This window comes from Bos javanicus, chromosome 22 (assembly GCF_032452875.1).
Source record: "Bos javanicus breed banteng chromosome 22, ARS-OSU_banteng_1.0, whole genome shotgun sequence".
NCBI lineage: Eukaryota > Metazoa > Chordata > Mammalia > Artiodactyla > Bovidae > Bos > Bos javanicus.
In genome coordinates, this window is record NC_083889.1 from 1,852,315 (window position 1) to 1,875,382 (window position 23,068).

A 23,068-nucleotide genomic window follows, 5' to 3' on the forward strand; every position below is an offset into this window, starting at 1 on the left:
GTTCAATTCCTTTGTCTGGTCATTTATGGTCTAACCTTAACATCTCTAAGTCTTAATTTTTTTCACTGTACAAACAGTGATAAGATAAACTCATCAAATAGAAATATAATAACCCTTAAGTGAGTTACAAACCGTTTATCCACTAAGACATAATTTTTCTAATTTATGTAGAAATAAATCCTATCTGCAACTATAGGAACTCTACTCCTAAAAATTTCAAGATTAAATTCGGATTAAAGATAGATACAGCATTAAATAAAAGACAACTGAAGTCTACTCCAAATTATAAAACTAGTCTGGGAATAATGATGACTCCAGGCAGTCAACAGTGAACCTCAATCTTCTCAGAGACAAGATGAGAAAAAGAACATTCATTCTACCTTTATCAGGAAGGTGAAAACATATTGCATTCCTTACACAAAAGCACCAAACAGTAGATAAAAGGCTTTTCATTATACTTTATGTAAAGCATGTGTTCATTCACTTGATGGAATGAAATGCACAAGAAGAGCCACCATTTTTTTTTAATCATGGCAAATTAAAAGATGACTTGTAAAAATGTCTACATTTGTCTGAGCCATTCAAATGTATTGACCTGTAAAACCTCAGTAAAAAATTTTCAAAGGGCTTAAATTATGTGTAAGCTCCTTTGAGATCATTGTAAAACTTAAAATTTTTAAATAATTCTATCCTTCTCTATAATACACTATAAAGAAAAAAAAAACATGCAGAAGTCAAAATAAATTGTAAGCATCATCTACATAATGCTGATAAAGCTATGTGCTGAGAGGCATTCCAAGTGCGAGTGGTCCGGAGGCAGAAAGCACCACACGTGAGGACTTTGGATAGTTGCCTGCAGTTACGTCAACATTCTCCTCAGTCTTCTGCTCCTGGCCTTGCAGCGCTTCTAAGTCTTCCTCAGGCGGATGGATTACTACTGTGGGAACGCCGGCACTGGCAGGCGACACCAGCAGCTCTGGGGCCTGCGGCTGCCTCTGCCGGGAAGCTCTGGCGTGGAGGCGGCTGAGGCTAGGGCTGGAAGGAGGGCTGCTCTGAGGGGTGGGTGCGGGGCTTGTGCACCTCGAGCCCGCAGGGGTCCCGGCTCTCGAAGAAGGAAGAAGATGACTGACAAGAAGAGACAAAGGTGATTCTCCTCTCAAGGAAAGGTTTGAGGCAGACAGACCTGTTCGCAAAGAGTGGCGGGAGGCTGAGAGGCCTTCCCCTGAGGTAAAACAAATAAATGAAAAGTGATGAAGTTTTATCGCAGAAGGCAAACGAGACACACAAAAATCAATTTACACTGTAAACCGCAAGCTTTAAAAAAAGGTCCAAAATTTCAAATTCATGCTGTCAGGGTTAGCATGACAATCTGATTTTTAAATATTAGAAAATCACTGGAAAATGGCTTAAACTATAATTAGTTCTCTGAAGGTGCATCCAAAACTCAAAACAAAAAAATGAAAAACAACGTTAATGACAGATGGAGAGGGACAATATTCTGTTAGGAACGAGAAAGTCCAACAGTGTGGCTTTAAAACAAAGAATAATAACAATGCAAAGCTGTTGCTTTAAAAAATGATAAATAGCAAATGAAAATATAGCACAAAAATAATCTAAGAAACAGAACCCCAAACAAAACTTACCAGCACTGACAGCTTATAGTTAGTGCACTTTATCTACACTGGACCAAACTGCTACATATTCTCTCACAAGAAGAGCCCACATGAACAGTATCTAGTGATTCCTAACTTAAAGTTAGTATCAAGTCTTTATAACATTAAGCCAACAGGGCACCATCTACTGACAAAACTCTCAAAGTAAAATGTAAAAACGTAAGGCGAGTCACAGGAATGTTTTTTCAAAATAGAAACATGTCAATTTCAAAAGATAACATATTCTTGAGCTCACTATCTAACTGATATTAATAAATGTCCTAAGATATGCTTCCATATCTAATGCAGCAGATAAATTAAAACAAATACATATGATGTTTAATTTAACTAGCAAAGGATAAAGTATTTCTTACCAACAACAATGATAAGGAATTCTAGAGTATTTCAAAAGGTCATGTATACTTATAGTTCAAACACCAGGTTATTTTAAGGAAGAGTAGCTTAGTGGAACGATAATTTTTTTTTAGGAAAAGCATGAGAAATATAACAATCCCAACTGATCTAAGTCCGGGGTCGCGAACCTCCGGACTCTAATGTCTGATGATCTGAGGTGGAGCTGATATAGTAATAATAGAAATATCCAGAATCTAATGTCTGACGATCTGAGGTGGAGCTGATATAGTAATAATAGAAATGAGATTCACAATAAATGTGACGTGCCTGAATCATCTCAGAAGCAGCCTCCACCTCTCCGACCCTGGTCCATGGAAAAACTGTCTTCCATGAAACCAGTTCCCTGGTGCCAAAAAGGTGGGGAACTACTGATATAATAAAAACTACATGCTCAAGAGATTCCCAAAATATTACATATATTAACTATTACTCCATAAACCACCACTATTTAGGTAAAAAATAAGCCAGATGCAGAAAAACTGTTAAAATTACAACTATAGTAGTACAGCAAAATAAAAGAACGCCCATGCTAAAATGGCATCTACAAGAAAACAGCCAATGTCTTATGATTAAAAGGAACCAACAGACAACTGGAGGATAATCAGGAACCACTATGTATGGAGGAGAAAGATTTGTGGTCTCTCTGGGCAAACGAGTTCACTTTACTCAACTAGAAAATATGCAATATATGGAAAGATGAAAAAAAGCGGTGACATGGATGGCTTGCTTTCAAACTCAACTTAGGCCCGTAAGAGATTTCTTTTATTCTTCAGGTCCCTTGAAAATAGAAAGGCAGTTTTAAATAAATTAAAAAGAGTTTTAATGGTCAAATACTCAGAAGAAAATGGACTTAATTATCTTAGACTGAGCCACAGAAGGAGACTGAGTACTGCTAACTTTACATGTGGTAAGTCTTCCACCTGTGAGCGTGCTTGTAGCAGCTAAGAGCCACACTCTTATTTCAGAGATAGAAGGATGAGCGGAAAGGTTTGTGGCCCAGCCCCCACTCCTCTTCACTGTAACTCTCAGGTGCCTTGGGTAACAGTAGCAGCTCGACACAGCAGTGACCTTCAGATCAACCCCAGTTCTCTGCCAGAGATCTAACAGATCAACCTGGGTTTTCCAGAGTCACTGTCACATCAGAGCCATCTTTGAGACCCTAACAGAACCGCAGTGACAGCATGCCAGCTGTAAGACAGGGACAGAGGGGAGCAGCTACCGAACAGTCTCCCCAAGTCCCATCAACCCACTGCTGAGCCGTGAGTGAGTGGACGTGGGTCTGTGCCACTCTCCGTGACTTGAAGACATCATGAAACAGGAACGAGTACAAAAACCTTTTACAGATTATGTCAATAAAAAGCTGGGAAAATTAAAAGCAAACCAGCTCCAAAATACTGTTTATGCCCAGCAAGTACAGTCTACTCAGGAGGAAAAAAAAATTCCTAGGAAAAATCTAATATTAAAGGTCCAAACACAAGACTTTGAATTTTCAAAAGATTAAACTACATTTATAGATAGCAATTTACAGCTCTTATATCAACCATACAAGAATTCTTGAACAGAAACAAAGAAGCAAGGAGGAGAGTAATCAGGGTTACGTACAGTGTAGTATCTGAAAGAAAATGAAAGTCAAAATCGCTCAGTCATGTCCGACTCTTGAATTCTCTAGGCTAGAGTACCGGAATGGGTAGCCTTTCCCTTCTCCGAGGGATCTTCCCAACCCAGGGACAGAACCCAGGTCTCCCACATTGCAGGCAGATTCTTTACCCGCTGAGCCACAAGGGAAGCCCAAGAATACTGGAGTGTGTAGCCTATCCCTTCCAGGGGATCTTCCTGACCCAGGAATAGAACCGGAGTCTCCTGTACTGCAGGCAGATTCTTTACCAACTGAGCTATGAGGGAAACCTACAGTAGTGTTTAAATATTACCAATACTTCAATGTCCCATTTTAACAGAATAAATGCTTAATTTTCTCATCTAAGTAATTTCTACAGAAAATTCTGCCACATTATAAAGACATTTCAGAAATGAAATATTTAAATGTACAAATACTACTATTATTTTTTGAAAAAAGAATTAAAAAGATAAAAGACCTATGTAATTATCTACAAAAAATGAGTTTCTTTTCCCAAATGCTAACTGTAACAAGCTGGAATGCTGTTAGTAAAGTGTTAGAAAAATTGGACACCACAACTTATCTCACCGTTCCTTTCAAGCAAGTGAGGGTCAGAATGTTTCTTGCCTATGTCTGCAAAAGATCGAACTAGGGGGATCCGGCTGGTGAACCTCTTCTCATTCTGATGGTGGTGCCTCTTTAGAAGGGCTTCTCTGACATTCTCTCTGATGGACTCGTCCAACTGGCCAGAGGCGATCATGTTGTCCAGTACCATATCTAGGCAAAGAAAAACACACAGATAACAATCATTGTTACTACATAAAATTAGCACCTGGATGACGGTAACACATAATCAACAGTAAATGAAATCTTACCAGGAAAATAAGACTCTTACATAGCTCTCAAAAGCATTATTCTCTTCTAACACCTAATAATGGATGCATAATGATAAGTATGAACACTATCCAACAAAAATGAACATATTAATAGAGACTCTGATTTTAATAAATACTATTATTTACTACAAAGCTATTGTTACACACCAAGAGCCTTCCTATATAGCTGAAGGTGCTTTACTGATATGTATATAATAAATTCCATTAAACTGGATATTTAAATAATACTGGTTTCCTAAGAAATGAAGGTATTTTATGGCTTCACTTCATATTTTTCTCCAAAACTGTAGATGAATATCTGTACTCATTCATTCAATAATGAACTATTTACTGAGCACCTATTATGTGTTAGGAATACAGCAATTAACCAAGCAGACTGAGTTTCTGCTCTCACTCGTCCAGAGGTAGAAAACCAGTGCATAACTGAACAGATAAAACATGAAGTAGTAACTCTGTGGAAGATGTACGTATCAGGCTTGAGGGGGTGTGAGAAATGGGCGGGAGGGGGGGGTTGACGGCAATGACATTTTATATGTTACTGTGCTGTCTGGACTATTTTTAATTTACAAAGTACACACTGATATAAATATTTTTGTAAAGCGCCACTAACTTGAAATAAGAGTCCAGCTTTCAAATCTGTAATATTCCTCAGAGAAAAACTGTAAGGGATCAAACTAGCAGGGAAACTCTAACAGTAAAACCACAACTACAGGCTACCATGTATGTGAAAACTGGACTATACATTTACTAAGATATACTGTATTATGTGATCACTGGAAAACCAAAGTAAGACATACTACATTTAGCTAAATTTAATATTTCTAATTCCCAAATCACTTTCTTAGTCATTTATAGAAGACAAGAAAGTTAAGGACTTTGATAACTTAAAGATTTGTAGCACAAGGTCAAATTAACAATCTGGAAACATCAAAGTATTTCCAGCCTGAGAAATTCTAATAAATTTATGGTTCTCTTGAAAATCAATTACGATAGCCTTTTCTTTTTATACTGAGGTGACTATAATGCTAGTCAGTCACACTATAAAATTTATTACTATTGAATTTGATTTTGGTTTTGAGCAACTTCAGCTAATGACCAAGTAGCTTCATCACAGCCATCTTTTTGTTCTTTCTCTCTCCATTTCCACTGGTACCACCCGCCACACTTCAGGTCGCTGGCATTTCTTGCTGAGACATTCCAAGAGAATAAACAACCTTCTGGCGTCTAACCTGTTCTAATCCAAAGCCACCCCACCTCCTCCTCCCAGAGTAATCCTGCTGACACACATCGAGATCACTGCTGTTGCTCAGTCACTCAGTTGTGTCCGACTCTTTGCGGCCTCATCAACTGTAGCCCACCACGCTCCCCGGTCCCTCACCATCTCCCAGAGTTTGCTCAAATTCATGCCCATTGAGTTGGTGATGCTATTCAACCATCTCATCCTCTGTCGCCCTTTTCTCCCTTCGCCTTCAATCTTTCTCAGCATCAGGATCTTTTCTAATGAGTCGGCTTTTCGCTTCAAGTGGCCAAAGTATCGGAGCTTCTGCATCAGTCCTTCCAGTGAATATTCAGGACTGATTTCCTTTAGGATTGACTAGTTTGATCTCCGTGCAGTCCAAGGGACTCTCAAGAGTCTTCTCCAGCACCACAATTCGAAATTATCAATTTTCTGGCACTCAGCTTTCTTTATGGTCCAACTCTCACAGCCATACATGACTACTGGGAAAACCATAGCTTTGACTAGACGGACCTTTTCGGCAAAGCTTTCCTTCCAAGTTAACACCTTTTAGTATCATGGCTACAGTCAGTTTGCAGTGATTTTGGAGCCTAAGAAAGTCAAATCTGTCACTATTACCACTTTTTCCCCTTCTACTTGCCATGAAATGGTAGAACCAGATGCCATGATCTTAGTTTTCTGAATGTTGAGCTTTAAGCCAGCTTTTTTCACTCTCCTCTTTCACCCTCATCAAGAGGCTCTTTAGTTCCTCTTCACTTTCTGGCATTACAGTGGTATCATCTGCATATCTGCTGCTGCTGCTGCTAAGTCGCTTCAGTCGTGTCCGACTCTGTGTGACCCCAGAGATGGCAGCCCACCACCAGGCTCCGCCGTCCCTGGGATTCTCCAGGCAAAACACTGGAGTGGGTTGCCATTTCCTTCTCCAATGCATGAAAGTGAAAAGTGAAAGTGAAGTCACTCAGTCATGTCCGACTCTTCGCGACCCCATGGACGGCAGCCTACCAGGCTCCTCTGTCCATGGGATTCTCCAGGCGAGAGTACTGGAGAGGGGTGCCATTGCCTTCTCCGTCTGCATATCTGGGGTTATTGATATTTCTCTTGGCAATCTTAAATTCAACCTGTGATTCATCCTGCCCAGCATTTCACATGCTGTACGCTGCGTGTAAGCTAAATAAACAAGGTGAGAATACACAGCCTGGTTGTATCCTATTCCCAATACTGGACCAGTCAGTTGTTCCACATCTGGTAATACTCTCGTACTTAAAAATCACTGAGAACCAAAATGCCTATCAAATCAAACCCAATTTCTTAACCCAGTAATTCAAAGATAGTCGTAACTCACCTCTAATTTATTTTCCTGCAAATCTCAAGAAATCTGTGTACTCACAGAGAACTGACCTTCCTGAGATCATACCTGTTGGTACTTTCCAGCCTTCTCTTTCTTCTCTTCCTCGTCAGAACGCTTTTTTCCTCTCACACCACATTCCCCTTGCTGCCACATGTTCACATTCTATGGATACGTTACAGTTAATGTACCTTTTAGGTCTCCCCAGATACCACAGTCCAGAAACAAGGAAATGAAAAGCTCCTTCCTCTGCACCGCCAAAGAGCAGACTCCGGATCTTGCTTATGGCACGAGTCACAGTCTTCCTGACACTGTAGCTACATCTGTCTCAGTTCATCTTTCAGACTCCAAACTTACCAAGGATAAAAAGGGGTTATTTACGTCTAACTCTTCATACACAGCTTCATGCACAGAACGGAAGCTCAACATGTAACCATCAAATCAACGGTCTAGAATTCCACTTTATTTTCCTTATTTATCTCAACTTCACTGCAATTTAAACATAAAGAAGTCACTTTGCTGTCACCTGCTATTTCATCGAGAGTGCTTGCTCTCATATCCAGCATGACTGTTCCATTTAAGATGCAACTTCTTAGCTCAAAAAGACTATGTAAAGAAAGAGTTGCCACATAAGGTTTACTCCACCGGTCACCACCATCTTCAACGTCCTCTTCAAATTTCAGCCATCTGAAATGTATAATGTATACAAATATGTTACAAATAGTGATGATTCTGTTAAATATGATAAATGCAAGCATATTCTTATAAAGAGAAAAAAAGATCACCATCACCAAAATAAAATTTTTATACACACTTTTACAAATTAAGCTAATGGTCTGTAACATTGAGAGTCACTAGATCTTGGCAGTTCCTCTTTCTAGTCCAGCTGTCACAACAGTAAGTCTATAGAAACAAATTCTGGAATTCCATCGTGTCAACTTCCAATCTTATTTTAAACTTTAAATATGCAAAATGTCTTCTCAGATTTTTTTCTCTAATTAAAGACATGAAAATCTACAGTTAACATAATTCCTTTTGTGTTCTATTATGGTATTAAGAATTATTTAATGAAACAAATTATGAGAATAAAGAGAAAAATTAAATACTGAATTTCTAGACACAGGGAAATTATCTACTCATTGTTTTAAAGCATTGTGTGTCTCATAATTTCAGTTTTATGTTTTCATTACTCAAAGAAACCAAGCAGCAGCAGCTGAAAGCATCGAGAGCGTCACCACCTGGCAGTTTCCTTCCATTCGTACTCCTCTCCGTCTCTGTAGCAGAGCTCGTCCATCTCCGTGAAGAGGTCGTGGGGGATGTGCTCCTCGTCATCGTCCTCAGTGCCGAGGATGAACTGGACTCTCTGGGATGGCGTGTCTTGACAAAAATCAGAATTTAAAGACGCACACTCAAAAATCTTCCTCAGTTAATACAAAGGTAAATTAAATACAGAATTTCCAGAAGTGAGGAAATTCTCTACTCACTGTTTTGTTACAAATATATTCCATTAAAACAAATTTCTTCTGATTATTATTAAAATAATACAATTCTGAAAGGAAATAAGGGCCAACAATCTGGAACAAAAGAATTTCACAGAACGATCACCTCTACAGATGGAAAAGAAAAACCGTATGTTAAAGACAACTCATACTAATCTTCAACAAACTTCTGTAAAAACAAAGTAAGCAACATCCAAAACCAAGAAAACACTGTGCATAAGAACAGGACTTTTCCCTCACCAAAAATAGATGGAAATGTTAGACAACATACAACATTTAAAATAGTTAATTAAAGTTCAAAAGTTAAAAAAAGAAAATCCCTGAGTTCCAAAAGAAAAAAATGATGAGAAAACTCAAAACTCCTTTTCTTACTCTTATGGAAAAGCAAGTCTGTCTCTGAGGCCAGAGACGTAGGACAGGTCACTGCCACTCATGACCCCTGAGTTTATCTGTGTGGGAATCTGTTAGGATTCCCAACCAAGAAATTAACATACATTCTAGCCCAGAACAGCTGAAAGCCACAGGGGCCCCAGAATAAATACATAAGCATACAACAACACGCATCAATTAAAAACAAAATCAAATTCTTCCAGATATGAGAGAGGATGTCAAATTCAAATTTTACATCTAAGTAAACAAACCTCCAGGAACTTAAAACCCCAACAGGGAAATTAAAACAGGTTACAAAGCAGATTACAACTGTTAAAGGAAAAGACAGATGTGAGGAGGAGGTTATACAAAATGCATTAATGACAAGACAAAAACACACAAGGTTAAGAGATACAGAAAACAGAATAAGCTAGTCAAATAGGAAAAACACCAGAAAGAGGAAAACGTAAAGGACAGCGGAAGAGGCGTTCGCAATGCAAAGCTGTACAGTATGCACATGGCGTGGCTCTTCACAGAAGGGGATATTCTGGGACCAACACACGGCAAACCACGGTGTGACTGGGCTTCCTAACTCCTGGATCAACAGTTAGGTCTTACGTATCTTTTGTGAAATTTATCCCCAAATGATTTTTCTGGTGCTACTGTGTCAGTATTTAGTTCATTTTCTGATTGCTCACTGCTCTTATACAGAAATACAGTTGATTCTATACCCTGATTTTGTATCCTGCAACCTTGCTAAGCTCATGTATTTTTGTAGCTTTGCAGATTGCTTAGGATTTGCTACCTATGTGATTCTGTAATTGTGAATAAAGACAATTTTACATCCTCGGTTTTCTTCTGGATGTATTTCATTTCTTTCTTGCCTTATTCCACTGGAGAGGTGTGCCAGTACCATGCTGAACACAAGGGGTGAGAGAGGACAGCCTGCTTTTTCCCAATTCATGGGGAGAAAACCTTGAGTGGCCCACCTGCATTTCTAGATGCTCCTATCACACTGAGGAAGCTTCCTAATATTCCTAGTATGTTAGGGGAATTTTATCATGAATGGGGGGGTGGAATTTTTCTGTCTTACTGATATGATTACATGGGGTTTTTCTACTTTATACTGTTAATAAGTTTACATTGATACAGATGTTTAAATTTTAAAAATGACCCTGAACTTCCACTTGTTTATCGATTTCCTATTGCTGCTACAGTCAATTGCCACAAATTCGGTGCCTTAAATAACATCAATTTATTCTCTTATAGTTGTGGAGACCATAAGTCCAAAATGGGTTTTATGCAGGGCTAAAACCATGGGGATGGTTCCTCCTGGAGGCTCCAGGTTCTGGAGGCTGCCTACATTCCTCGGGTCTGGACCCCTCCCACTGTATCAATACCACCACTGTCTTCCTTTGATCTTTTGACTCCTTGTGATTAAATCTGGCTCATCTCCATTAATCCAGCATGATCTCCGCGACTCAAAATCCTTTAATTTATCCACACCTGTAAACTCACCTTTGCTAAATATGGCTGACACTCACAGATTCCGGACATTAGGGACACAGACAAGGCGGGGCCACTACTCAGCATACTACTGTCATGATGGATTCGCTCTCCTAAATACCAGTGGGAAAAGGCGTGTTTATTTTCTTAAGGACTTCTGAATCTACATTTGTGAGAAATAACTAGTGTGCAGTTTTATTCTAACATCTTTATCAAGTTTTGGTACCAGGGTAACGCTGGCTTCACAAGATGACTGGGAAGTGAGGAAGTTTTCTAATATTCCTAGTTTGCTATTCCTAGTTTTGTCATCTTTAATAATCGGGCAGAGTTTGTGTTATTTCTTACTTTTATATGTTGCTATGTATGGGGGAGAAAATGTTCATCATGGGAATGTCTGAGACTACAAATTTAATTTCTTTTTCTACATGTAGGGTAATTCGAGTTACCCATTTCTGCTTAATAGCATGTAATCCTAAAATACTTCCTCATTTAATCTGCAGTATCAATTTTGTTGCCATAGAATCATTTATAATAGTCCCTTCTTAATCTGTAGAATCTGTACTGAAAATTTCTGCTGCTGGATTTGTATCTTTTTTCCCTTCACATGATCAGTCTGGCTATTTAAATTTATCAATTTTATTGATCTTTTCAAACAACCAGATTTCGGTCTGATTGATTTTTGCTAATATTGGTCTAATTTTTATTTAATTCATTTTTTCTCTCATTTCAATTATTTCTTTTCCTTATTTTGGTTGAATTTGCTCTATTTGTTCCTTCAATTTCTTAAGTTACAAGCTTAAATCACTGATTAGGTCTTTCCTTTTTTCTAATATAAAGATAAAATGCTATACATTTTTCTCTAAGCACTGCTTCAGCTACACCTGACAAATTTCAAAATATAGACATCCTCGCTTTGCAGAGAGCCATGCTAAATGAAGCCTGTGCATCTCAAAACTATGTCCTCACTTTGAAGAATGTCCTCCCAGTCACTGCCTATACTGGGTTTTCATTTTCATGAATTCAAGATACTTTCTAACTTCTATTGTGATTGCACTTAAACCATGAGTTACTGAGAAGCTTTGCATTTAATTTCCAAGTATCTGGGTATTTACCTCAGTATGTTTCTAGGTTAATTCTATTGTGGTCAGAGAATGTACTTTCAGTCTTTTCAAATGTACTGACTTGTTTTATGGCCTCCTAGAATATGATCTTGGTAAATCTTCAATATGCACTTGTAAAGAACATATATTTTGCTGTGGTTGAGTTCTATACGTGTGACTATCAGCCTGACAGTGTTACTTAGGTTTTCCACATCCTTACTGATTTTTTGTTCACTTGTTCCATCCATTACTGAGGAAGGAGAATTGTTATTTCCAACTATACTTGTCAATTTCTCATTTTCCAACTTTATCAGTTTTTGCCTCATGGATTTTGAAGCTATGTAGGACGGTTACATCTTGGTTTCAACAATCTGATATGTGGGATTTGGTGGTTTTCTTCATGTTTCTTCTCCTTGGGCTTTGCTGAACTCCTTGGACCTGTGAGTTCAGAGATTTAATGACTTTTGGAAATTTTTCTGGCACTCCAACTATATATATGTTAGACTACCTAAACTGATATTATCTGACAAATTACTGATGCTATTTACTGGTTTTTCAGCTTTTGTTTTCTGTTTCATTTTGATTAGTTTCTATCACAATCTCTTCAAAAATCACTAATCTTTCTTGTTCTATAATGTCAAATCATCTGTTAATCTTATCTGCTGTACTATTCATTTCAAATACTATATTTTTCATGTGTAGAAGTTCCATTTGGGACTTTCATATATTTTCAGCCTTGTTCCTCATCAGTCTATTTTTCTCTCTCCCTTTATTTTAATAAATAAAGAGCATTTATTATACTGCTTCAACATGCTTCCTTTAGAATTCCATTAAGTCTGTCATTTCTGGATCTGTTCCTACTGATTCATTTTTCTCTTGGTTATGCCTACTTTCCTACTTCACTATATTTCAAATAAGTTGTGAATGTCAGATATTGTGCACTTCACATGGTTAAATGCTAGGTTTTACTCTATTTCTTTTAGTAGTACTAGAGTTTGTTCTGACATGCAGAAACTTAAGGTCAATTCAATTCTTTCAAGAATTGAATTCAATTTCTTTCTACTATAAAATTTTTTTTATAGTAGATTCACTGCAGTCTTGAGTGTAAAACGCAGTCAATACCCTTCCGAGACCTCCACCCTCAGAATGGTGGGAACTCATCCTGTGCCTCGTCTTCATGTGAAATCCAGGATCCATTCACTGCACCTGCTTTCGGGAAGCCATCTGCAAGCCCCAGACAGTGTTCTGTCACACACGCCCACGTGAGTGCTCAGCCAAAGACTGGAAAGTGCCCTTCCTCAGACCTTTAGAACTCTCTATGTGCAGCTCTCTATTTTCTGGCACTCTACATCTTAAATGCTAACGTCATAGGCCTCCCCAATCCCAGCCTATCTCCTCAACCCTGAGAGCTGCGAGGCTCTGTCCCAGCTCCTCATGTTGCAGCCTGGGAACCACGTCGCTTGATGAGCTCAGGAACCACAGGGCCCATCTCACTGCTTCCCCTCTCACAGAGCTCAGTGTCCTGTGCTGCCTATTGTCCAGTGTCTGAAAATTACTATTTCAAACACTTTGTGCAGTTTTCCAGCTATTTAAAATTGGAATGCAAATTCAATTCCTATTATTCCATCATGTCCAGAAGCAGCAGATCAGCATAATCTCTTTTTAGAGAGTCAGGGGAGGAAAGAAGCCACTTCATTCATAGCAATTTCTAGGATACAGACTGGCAGTTGAAACCAAAATAAACCCACTTCTGTGGCATAAAACTTTTCTAGGCATAATAACTCCATGAAAAAGTCACAAATATTTTCTCCACCAAATATATTTTTCAAACCACTATATTTAGACTTCAAACGTCAGACCTCCGCTTGAACGTTCATTAAATCGCCTAACCAGGTGAACATATAAACATAACTTAGTAAAAATTTTTTCTATTAAAAAATATTGTGTACCTTTTTACTCACAATGAAATAAAGAAGCATATTCATCTACTCACGAAGTAAAATATTCTAAACTGAATGGATCATCACATGGAATAGCAGAATACTTGTTGCTCAGTCACATCTGACTCTTTGCCACCCCAAGGACTGTATGGAGCCTGCCACACTCCTCCGTCCACTGGATTCTCCAGATGAGAATACTGGAGTGGGCTGCCATTTCCTTCTCCAGGGGGATGTTCCAACCCAGGGATTGAATCCATGTCTCCTGCTTGGCAGGTAGATTCTCTACCATTGAGCCACCTGCGAAGCCCAGCAAGATACTTCTCAACTACCAATAGCATCAGGGGCATCAGAGTCCACTAGTGATCTTTGCTAAAATGAGCATCGACTTTGCCTTTGCTAGTGACGTTATCTTTTTTGGCTATTCGACCACTTAATATTGATAGAGTTTACCGGGCTGTCAGTATCTCTTAGGACTGGTGAAGAGATTCCCATCATGTAGCCTCTCTAAGTTGAGGCTTCTCCATCTATACGATGAAAACACCACCACCAATCTTTAGTTTTTTTAAATGCTGAGAATCAAAGGGCATATGTCAAGGGCTTTGTGGAATACTTCACAGAAACAGCAGTTCGTATTTTACTAGGCCATCAGTATTTCCCTTCCTTCAGTCATGACATAAGCTGTATAACACACAGTAATTCTTTCACTCTTCAACAAAACCGTTTTTTAGCACAGCACCCACGTGCCATGGGGTGCAGCTCTCTTGGCTCCTGAGAGCACACAACAGGACCTATGGTGCAGACAGCCGCAAGGGCCACAATGTCCTCAGAAACCAATGATGCCCTGGATGTCAGCTGAGCACATGTCTAAGGTCCCGCTCAAGCCGCACAGCTATTCTTTCTGCTTCTCGCCTTTCCAGCTCTCAGCGCCACTTAAACAACTAGCAATCATTATTATCAGATATTATTAACTTTCTTTCCTCTACTATATGCCTTTTTTCCTAAGATTCCCAACATTCACTGTGTCCGCTGGCACTTCTTTATTGCTCTGCTCTCAAGCAAAAAGTCTTGTCTTTCTAAAGACATACTATCTCATCAAAGCACTCTTTTTTTTTTCCACAAAAAACCAAGTAATCCAGCATAAGGGATAAAATCTAATTAAAATAAATACATTTAAACTAAAAAAAAAAATCTTCTGGTCAAAAAATGTACTTAAAAATGAAAACCCTTAAAAATTTCAATCTCTTTCAGGAGCCTAAGGATTCCAGATATTTGTTCACTGCATATGTAAATAATGAAACATATAATAGAGAAAAGGAAATAGAAACCCTCCTAAACTGAATTTGAAGTGCCAAGACTCAACATTTACAATTCCAAGGCTAGAATACAATAAAGAAACCAAAATCCCTTACTTTTTTCACCCATCTCAAGTAGATCTTAAGCTATAAACTAAGCATTTTTCTTAAATAAAAAAATATTCTTACTTCAATTACTACTTCTCAACGCATATAATGTGTAAATTATTATAGAAATATGATTTTTAAGAGGAAATGTCTGTTTAAAAATAAAATTTCCAGGAAAGCAGCTTAAAGCGTCAGTGGAGACTTGCCCAGGACGGAACTCCCACCCCTCTTAATGTAAGAAGGAGACTCCCGTGCCCAGGACAGAGCTCCCACCCCTCTCACCGTAAGAAGGAGACTCCCGTGCCCAGGACAGAGCCCCCACCCCTCTCACCGTAAGAAGGAGACTCCCGTGCCCAGGACAGAGCTCCCACCCCTCTCACCGTAAGAAGGAGACTCCCGTGCCCAGGACGGAACCCCCACCCCTCTTACCGTAAGAAGGAGACTCCCGTGCCCAGGACAGAGCCCCACCCCTCTCACCGTAAGAAGGAGACTCCCGTGCCCAGGACAGAGCTCCCACCCCTCTCACCGTAAGAAGGAGACTCCCGTGCCCAGGACAGAGCTCCCACCCCTCTCACCGTAAGAAGGAGACTCCCGTGCCCAGGACAGAGCTCCCACCCCTCTCACCGTAAGAAGGAGACTCCCGTGCCCAGGACGGAACCCCCCCTCTCACCGTAAGAAGGAGACTCCCGTGCCCAGGACAGAGCCCCACCCCTCTCACCGTAAGAAGGAGACTCCCGTGCCCAGGACAGAGCTCCCACCCCTCTCACCGTAAGAAGGAGACTCCCGTGCCCAGGACAGAGCCCCCCCTCACCGTAAGAAGGAGACTCCCGTGCCCAGGACAGAGCCCCCACCCCTCTCACCGTAAGAAGGAGACTCCCGTGCCCAGGACGGAACCCCCCCCCCTCACCGTAAGAAGGAGACTCCCGTGCCCAGGACAGAGCCCCCCTCACCGTAAGAAGGAGACTCCCGTGCCCAGGACAGAGCCCCTCACCGTATGAAGGAGACTCCCGTGCCCAGGACAGAGCCCCCACCCCTCTCACCGTAAGAAGGAGACTCCCGTGCCCAGGACGGAACCGCCCCCCCTCACCGTAAGAAGGAGACTCCCGTGCCCAGGACAGAGCCCCCACCCCTCTCACCGTAAGAAGGAGACTCCCGTCCGTCCTCTCTGTCCGAGTCCTTGTCTTTCCTCCTCCGGTGGTGATGTTTGTGTCCGCGATGCCTGTGACGCCGGCGACTCTCTTTACTAAACGGGACGTGAACGCCGATGTACACAGCTCGATGGCCTGGTAAGACGTTCAGAAACATTACTAGCAGGCCTCATTTTACAGTCACACTGCTTTTTACAAACTGAAGGTTTGTGGCAACCTTGCACTGAGCCAACCTATGGGCACCATCTTCCCAACAGCATTTGCTCACTCCCTCTCTGTGTCATGCTTTGGTAGTAACTCTGGCAATGATTCAAACTTCTCCATTAGTATTATATTTATTATGGTGATCTGTGATCAGTGATCTTTGATGTGATTATTGCGACTGTTTGAGGGCAACACAAGCCATGCCCATACTAGATGGCAACCTTACTTTATAAATGTGTGTGTTCTGATGGCTCCATGGACTGGCCATTCCCCCACCTCTCTCCTTCTCCTCGGGCCTCCCTGTTCTCTGAGACCCAGTGATGCTGAAAACAGGCCAATTAATAGCCTTACAACACCTCCAAGTAGTCAAGTGAAAGGAAGAGTCACATGTCTCTTTCTTTAAATCAGAAGTTAGAAATAATTAAGCTTAGTAAGGAAGGCATGTCGAAAACCAAGAGAGGCCTAAAGCCAGGCCTCTTGTGCCAAATTGTCAAGAAGTGGATACAAAAGAAAGTCTTGCAGGAAATTAAAAATGCTACTCTAGTGAACACATAAATGATAAGAAACTGAAATGACCTTACTGTTGATATGGAGAAAGTTTTAGTGGTCTGGATAGAATCTAGATGAAACAGCTTTCTATTGGAAGAAGATGCCAACTAGGACTTTCACAGCTAGAGAGGAGTCAGCACTTGGTTTCAAAGCTTCAGAGGACTGGCTGACTCTCTAATGCAGCTGGTGACATGAAGCTGAAACCAATGCTCTTTAACCATCTGAAAGCCTAGGGCCCTTAAGAATTATGCTTTTCCTTTCACTTATTTTATTTAACTCTAGTTGATTTACAATAGTATGTTAATTTCAGCTGTATAGCTTTAGATTCTTTTCCATTATAGGTTTTACAAAGCCTGGATGACAGCACATCAGTTGACAACACAGTTTACTCAACATTTTAAGCCCACTGTTGAGACCTACTGTTCAGAAAAAAAATTACTTTCAAAATATGACTGTTCATTCACACAACATCTGGACACCCAAGAACTCTGGTGGAGATGGACAAAGAGGTTAATGGTGTTTTCATGCCTGATAACACAACATCCATTCTGCAGCTCATGAATCAAGCAGTCATTTCAACTTTCGAGTCTTATTATTTAAGAAATATATTTTGTAAGGCTACAGCCGCCATGGGTAGTGATTCCTCCAACGGATCTGGGCAAAATCAACTGAAAACCTTCTGGAAAGGATTCACCATTCTAGCTGCCTTGAGGAACATTCAAGATTCATGGAAAGAGGTCAAAGTATCAACATTAACAGAGGAGTTTTTGAAAGAAGTTGATTCCAACCCTCCTGGATGACTTTGAGGGGCTCAAGCCTTCAGTGGAAGAAGTCGCTGCAGATGTGGTGGAAACGGCAAAAGAGCTAGATTTAGAAGTGGAGCCTGAAGATGGGAATGAATCACTGCATCTCCTGATAAAATCTGAATGGATAAAGAGCTGCTTCCTACTGATGAGTAAAATAAGTGGTTTCTTTGGATGAAGTCTATTCCAGTGAAGCTGCTGTGAAGCCTGTTGAAATGACAACAGAGGAATTAGAAGACTACATCAACTTACTTGATAAAAGTAAAAGGGTTTGAGAGGACTGACTCTAATTTTGAAAGACATTCTACTGTGGGTCAGATGCTATCACAGTACTGCAGGGTACAGAGAAATCATCTGTGAATAACCAAGGTGGCAGACTTTATTGTTGTCGTATTTTAAGAAATTCATCCCAAGCTTTAGCAACCACGACCCTGATCAGCCACCAACATCAAGTCCAAACCCTCTGCCAACAAAAAGGTTATGACACACTGAAGGTGTAAGTCATGGTTAGCATTTTTTAGCAATAAAGTATTTTTTAAGTTAAGGCAGATACTTTGTTTTTTAGACATAATGTTATTGCACATTTAACAGACTATGATATAGCATGAACCTAATCTTTATATGCACTGGGAAACCAAAAAAATTACTGTGACTCACTTTGTTGCAGTAGTCTGGAACCAAACCTACAATACCTTCAAGTATTGCCAGTATTAGGTTTCCAAAAAGGGAAAAAGGAGTTATAAACAAAAGAATACCAAATTCTACTTTGATGGAAAAGCATTACATATAAGTTCATGAAATTAACAATGCTAGTCTCCTGTTGGGGCTTCCCCGGTGGCTCAGAGGATAAAGCATCTGCCTGCAATGCAGGAGACCCGGGTTCGATCCCTGAGTTGGGAGGATCCCCTGGAGAAGGAAATGGCAACCCATTCCAGTATTCTTGCCTGGAGAATCCCATGGACAGAACAGTCCATGGGGTCGCAAAGAGTCGGACACGACTGAGCGTCTCTTATTTTACAGAGCACTACATAAAATATTACATCAAAGGCTAATGCCATCAACTGATAAGCACACTAGATATACATATAAGTATACTAGATATACATATAAGAATACTAGATATTCTGTAAGTATTCATGTGCAAGTTTGAAAAGAAATTTTGAGAAAGAAGAACTTGGCCCACCTGAAATCATACTATGTAGACATCAATGTTTTCCATCTACATTTACAGTCAATCCTACTTAGTAGGTCCTTAAGATATATGCTTTAATAATGATTATTCACAAATGGATAGTTGTAAATATTTATTAAGTTTTGAAAATCTCAAATTAGTAAGGTCCAAATTAATGAGAGATACATAAAGTTTAAACAATCCAAATACTCTAATTAAAGGGTGGAAATTGTCAGACTGGATTAAAAAGCAATAAAATAAGGTTATAATATACTTTTAGAATAGAAAAAGCTACCTCTGATGTTGCATTATCCTAGTTTTGTATTCAGACCAAAAAACAGTTATGAACAAAAAGGTCCTATATATCACAAGGAACTATACACAATATCCTGTCACAAACCATAATGGAACAGAATATACATTAAAGAAGAATGCATATATGTGTATAATCGAGTCACTCTGCTGTACAGCAGAGATTGGCACAACACTGGAAATCAACTATATACTTCAATTAAAAAATTAAATTTAAAAAAGTGATGAAAGACAGTCCCTGCTCTTTGCCCACTAAATGAAACTCAATCAGGCCAGCTGACAGCTCACAGCACTATATCCAACAGTGAGAAGGAGAAACTTGATTTCTTAAATTGTTTAAATGAGGTTCCTGTGTAAAGTTGTGATAGGGGAAAGGGGATGGAGACCACAAGTTTAACTCATCTGCAGCTGTGCAAAACCCATCTGGCAGAGAGCTGCTTTCTCTATGTACAACATAAAATAGTTAATGTTGAAATATAAACTGTTCAGGGCATTCTTTTTCTAATAATACCTGTAAGATGGTCAGAAAAAAAAACACAAGAAACTCAAGATCTTTATTTTTAGATGAGATTTGAAAGTAATCAATTCTCATTATTCATGGATTCTGCATTTGTAAATATGCCTACCCACTAAAATTTATTTGTAATCCCAAAATCAATACTCATGGTGATTTCTCAGTCATTTACAAATATGCACAGAGTAAAAAGAATTTGAGTTGCCTGACACACATGTTCAATTATTATAAAAAAATTATCAGAAAAGTCCCAAATGAAAGCATACAAATATAATGATTGCATGATGACAGATGGTAACTAGACTTACCATGGTGATCAATTTGTAATGAGTCAGTTCAGTTCAGTCGCTCAGTCGTGTATGACTCTTTGCGACCCCATGGACCCCAGGCTTCCCTGTCCATCACCAACTCCAGAAACTTACTCAAATTCATGTCCATCAAATCAGTGATGCCATCCAACCATCTCATCCTCTGCCGTCCCCTTCTCCTGCCTTCAATCTCACCCAGCATCAGGGTCTTTTCCAATGAGTGAGTTCTTTGCATCAGGTGGCTAAAGTATTAGTTTCAGCTTCAGCATCAGTCCTTCCAAAGAATATTCAGGGCTGATTTCCTTTAGGTTTGACTGGTTGGATCTCCTTGCAGTCCAAGGGACTCTCAAGAGTCTTCTCCAACACCACAGTTCAAAAGCATCAATTCTTCAGCACTCAGCTTTCTTTGCAGTCCAACTCTCACTTCTATACATGACTACTGGAAAAACCCTAGCTTTGACTAGACAGACTTTTGTTGGCAAGGTAATATCTCTGCTTTTTAATATGCTGTCTAGGTTGGTCATAGCTTTTCTTCCAAGGACCAAGTGTCTTTTAATTTCATAGCTGCAGTCACCATATGCAGTGATTTTGGAGCCCAAAAAAATAGTCTGTCACTGTTTCCACTGTTTTCCTATCTATTTGCCATGAAGTGATGGGACTGGATGCCATGACCTTAGTTTTTTGAATATTGAGTTTTAAGCCAACTTTTTCATTCTCCTCTTTCACTTTCACCAAGAGGCTCTTTAGTTCTTCTTCACTTTCTGGCATAAGGGTGGTGTTATCTGCATATCTGAGGTTATTGATATTTTTCCCAGCAATCTTGATTGCAGCTTGTGCTTCATCCAGCCCAGTATTTCTCATGGTATACTCTGCATAGAAGTTAAATAAGCAGGGTGACAATGTACAGCCTTGACATACTCCTTTCCCAATTTGGAAGCAGTCTGTTGTTCCATGTCCAGTTCTAATTGTTGCTTCTTGACCTGCATACAGATTTCTCAGGAGGCAGGTGGGTGGTCTGGTAGTCCCATCTCTTGAAGAATTTTCCATAGCTTGTTGTGATCCACAGGGTCAAAGGCTTTGGCGTAGTCAATAGGGCAGAAGTAGATGTTTTTCTGGAACTCTCTTGCTTTTTCAATGATCCAGTGGAAGTTGGCAATTTGATCTCTGGTTCCTCTGCCTTTTCTAAATCCAGCTTGAACATCTGGAAGTTCATGGTTCATGTACTGTTGAAGCCTGGCTTGGAGAATTTTGAGCATTACTTTGCTAGTGTGTGAGATGAGTGCAATTGGGCAGTAGTTTGAACATTGCCTTTCTTTGATATTGGAATGAAAGCTGACCTTTTCCAGTCCTGTGGCCACTGCTGAATTTTCCAAGTTTGCTGGCATATTGAGTGCAGCACTTTCACAGTATCATCTTTTAGGATTTGAAATAGCTCAACTGGAATTCCATTACCTTCACTAGCTTTGTTCATAGTGATGCTTCTTAAGGCCTACTTGACTTTGCATTCCAGGATGTCTGGCTCTAGGTAAGTGATCACACCATCATGGTTATCTGGGTCATTACGATCTTTCTTGTATAGGTCTTCTATGTATTCTTGCCAACTCTTAATATCTTCTGCTTCTGTTAGGTCCATACCATTTCTGTCCTTAATTGTGCCCATCTTTGTATGAAATGTTCCCTTTGTATCTCTAATTTTCTTGAAGAGATCTCTAGTCTTTCCCATTCTATTGTTTTCCTCTATTTCCCTGCACTGATCACTGAAGAAGGCTTTGTTTTCTCTCCCTGCTCTTCTTTGGAACTCAGCATTCAAATGGGTATATCTTTCCTCTTCTCCTTTGCCTTTAGCTTCTTTTCTTTTCTCAGCTACTTGTAAGGCCTCCTCAGACAACCATTTTGCCTTTTTCTTGGGGATGGTCTTGATCACTGCCTCCTGTACAATGTCACGAACTTCCGTCCATAGTTCTTCAGGCACTCTATCATATCTCATTCCTTAAATCTATTTCTCACTCCCACCGTACAATCGTAAGGGATCTGCCTTGGGTCATACCTGAATGGTCTCGTGGTTTTCCCCACTTTCTCCATTTCCGTCTGAATCTGGTGACACATCAAATCCCTGTGATGAGCACCAGGCACGAACAGTGCTGTGGGCCAGTTAAACGTCAACAGAAGATTAATTTAAAAATTATAGAGGGTTTCTTTGGGGGATGATGAAAATATTCTGGAAATAAAGGTTTGATGGTTGCACAATATAGTGAATATTCTAAAAAAAATCACTTTTAAATGGCAATTTTTACATTATGTTGAATTATACTGCAATTAAGAAAAACGAAAAAAAAAAAAGGCATAAAACTCAGTGATCTTACAGTTTTATTTTAGTGAAACTATTTTCTTCTGAACACTGTCCAAAGTGGAAATTAAAGAATCACTGTGCAGTGTGAGTTACAAAGTTGTTACTCCAATTGGTACTAAGGGGTTTTGGCACACAAGGCCCTACACTCCAAGATAAAAATGAATTCTGAGTTTGAAACTTAGAAAGACTAGTTAAAATTAGTAACAATATGCTAGAATCCAGAGACTGGGAGATGGAGCCTTACTATTTTTCCCGTTTTTATCGTCTCCTTTCGTGTTCTCCATCACAACTTTATTTCATCAAAGCCCTATTCAGTGAGACTCTGAGATAAACTTACTCTCTCCCTCATACTTTGTAGTGAAATTCAGAGATGCACAAAGGATGAAGAGCGAAAGGCTGGGTAATCAAAGGGGGCCAGGACCACAGCCAGGTGGCTCTCTTCAGCTCTGGATCACACCTGCATGAGGGATGACAGCAGAGTGACGGGCCACGTGGGTCACGGTACAGCTGAACTAACAAAATTACTGCTGAAAATGTTAACCTCTCCAGTGCCTACAATTTACAGAATCAAGCTTCTAGGTAAACGAAACTCTCTGCAGAAGCCCTCGTAAGCCTAAACTTTTAAAGTCAATTTTGAAAAACGGGTTTTGTCCATCTCAGAAAGTAAACATGCAGAACACTTATTTGGGTCTCTTTCCAACTCTTTTTGTAAAGCAATGGCTCCATTCAGCTGAAG

General features: G+C 39.8%; 1 protein-coding gene across 7 annotated transcripts in view; it reads right to left on the bottom strand.

The window, feature by feature from the left end:
* SLC4A7 (solute carrier family 4 member 7) overlaps positions 1-23,068 on the bottom strand; it is a 124,643-nt gene that overhangs the window by 58,423 nt on the left and 43,152 nt on the right. For 4 of the 7 annotated variants that reach the window (XR_009732385.1, XM_061395700.1, XM_061395701.1 and 1 more), the window contains exons 3-7: positions 16,110-16,256; positions 8,398-8,536; positions 7,686-7,846; positions 4,270-4,458; positions 854-1,222 (exon numbers count right to left, since the gene is read on the bottom strand). Coding sequence is in view for 6 of the 7 variants with exons in the window: in XM_061395700.1 (XP_061251684.1) it covers positions 854-1,222; positions 4,270-4,458; positions 7,686-7,846; positions 8,398-8,536; positions 16,110-16,256 (1,005 nt within the window). In the remaining variant the exon portion in view is untranslated. Of the gene's footprint in view, positions 1-853; positions 1,223-4,269; positions 4,459-7,685; positions 7,847-8,397; positions 8,537-15,255; positions 15,270-16,109; positions 16,257-23,068 lie in introns of those variants that run through there. The other 3 variants (XM_061395702.1, XM_061395697.1, XM_061395698.1) reach the window with 2 other exon arrangements.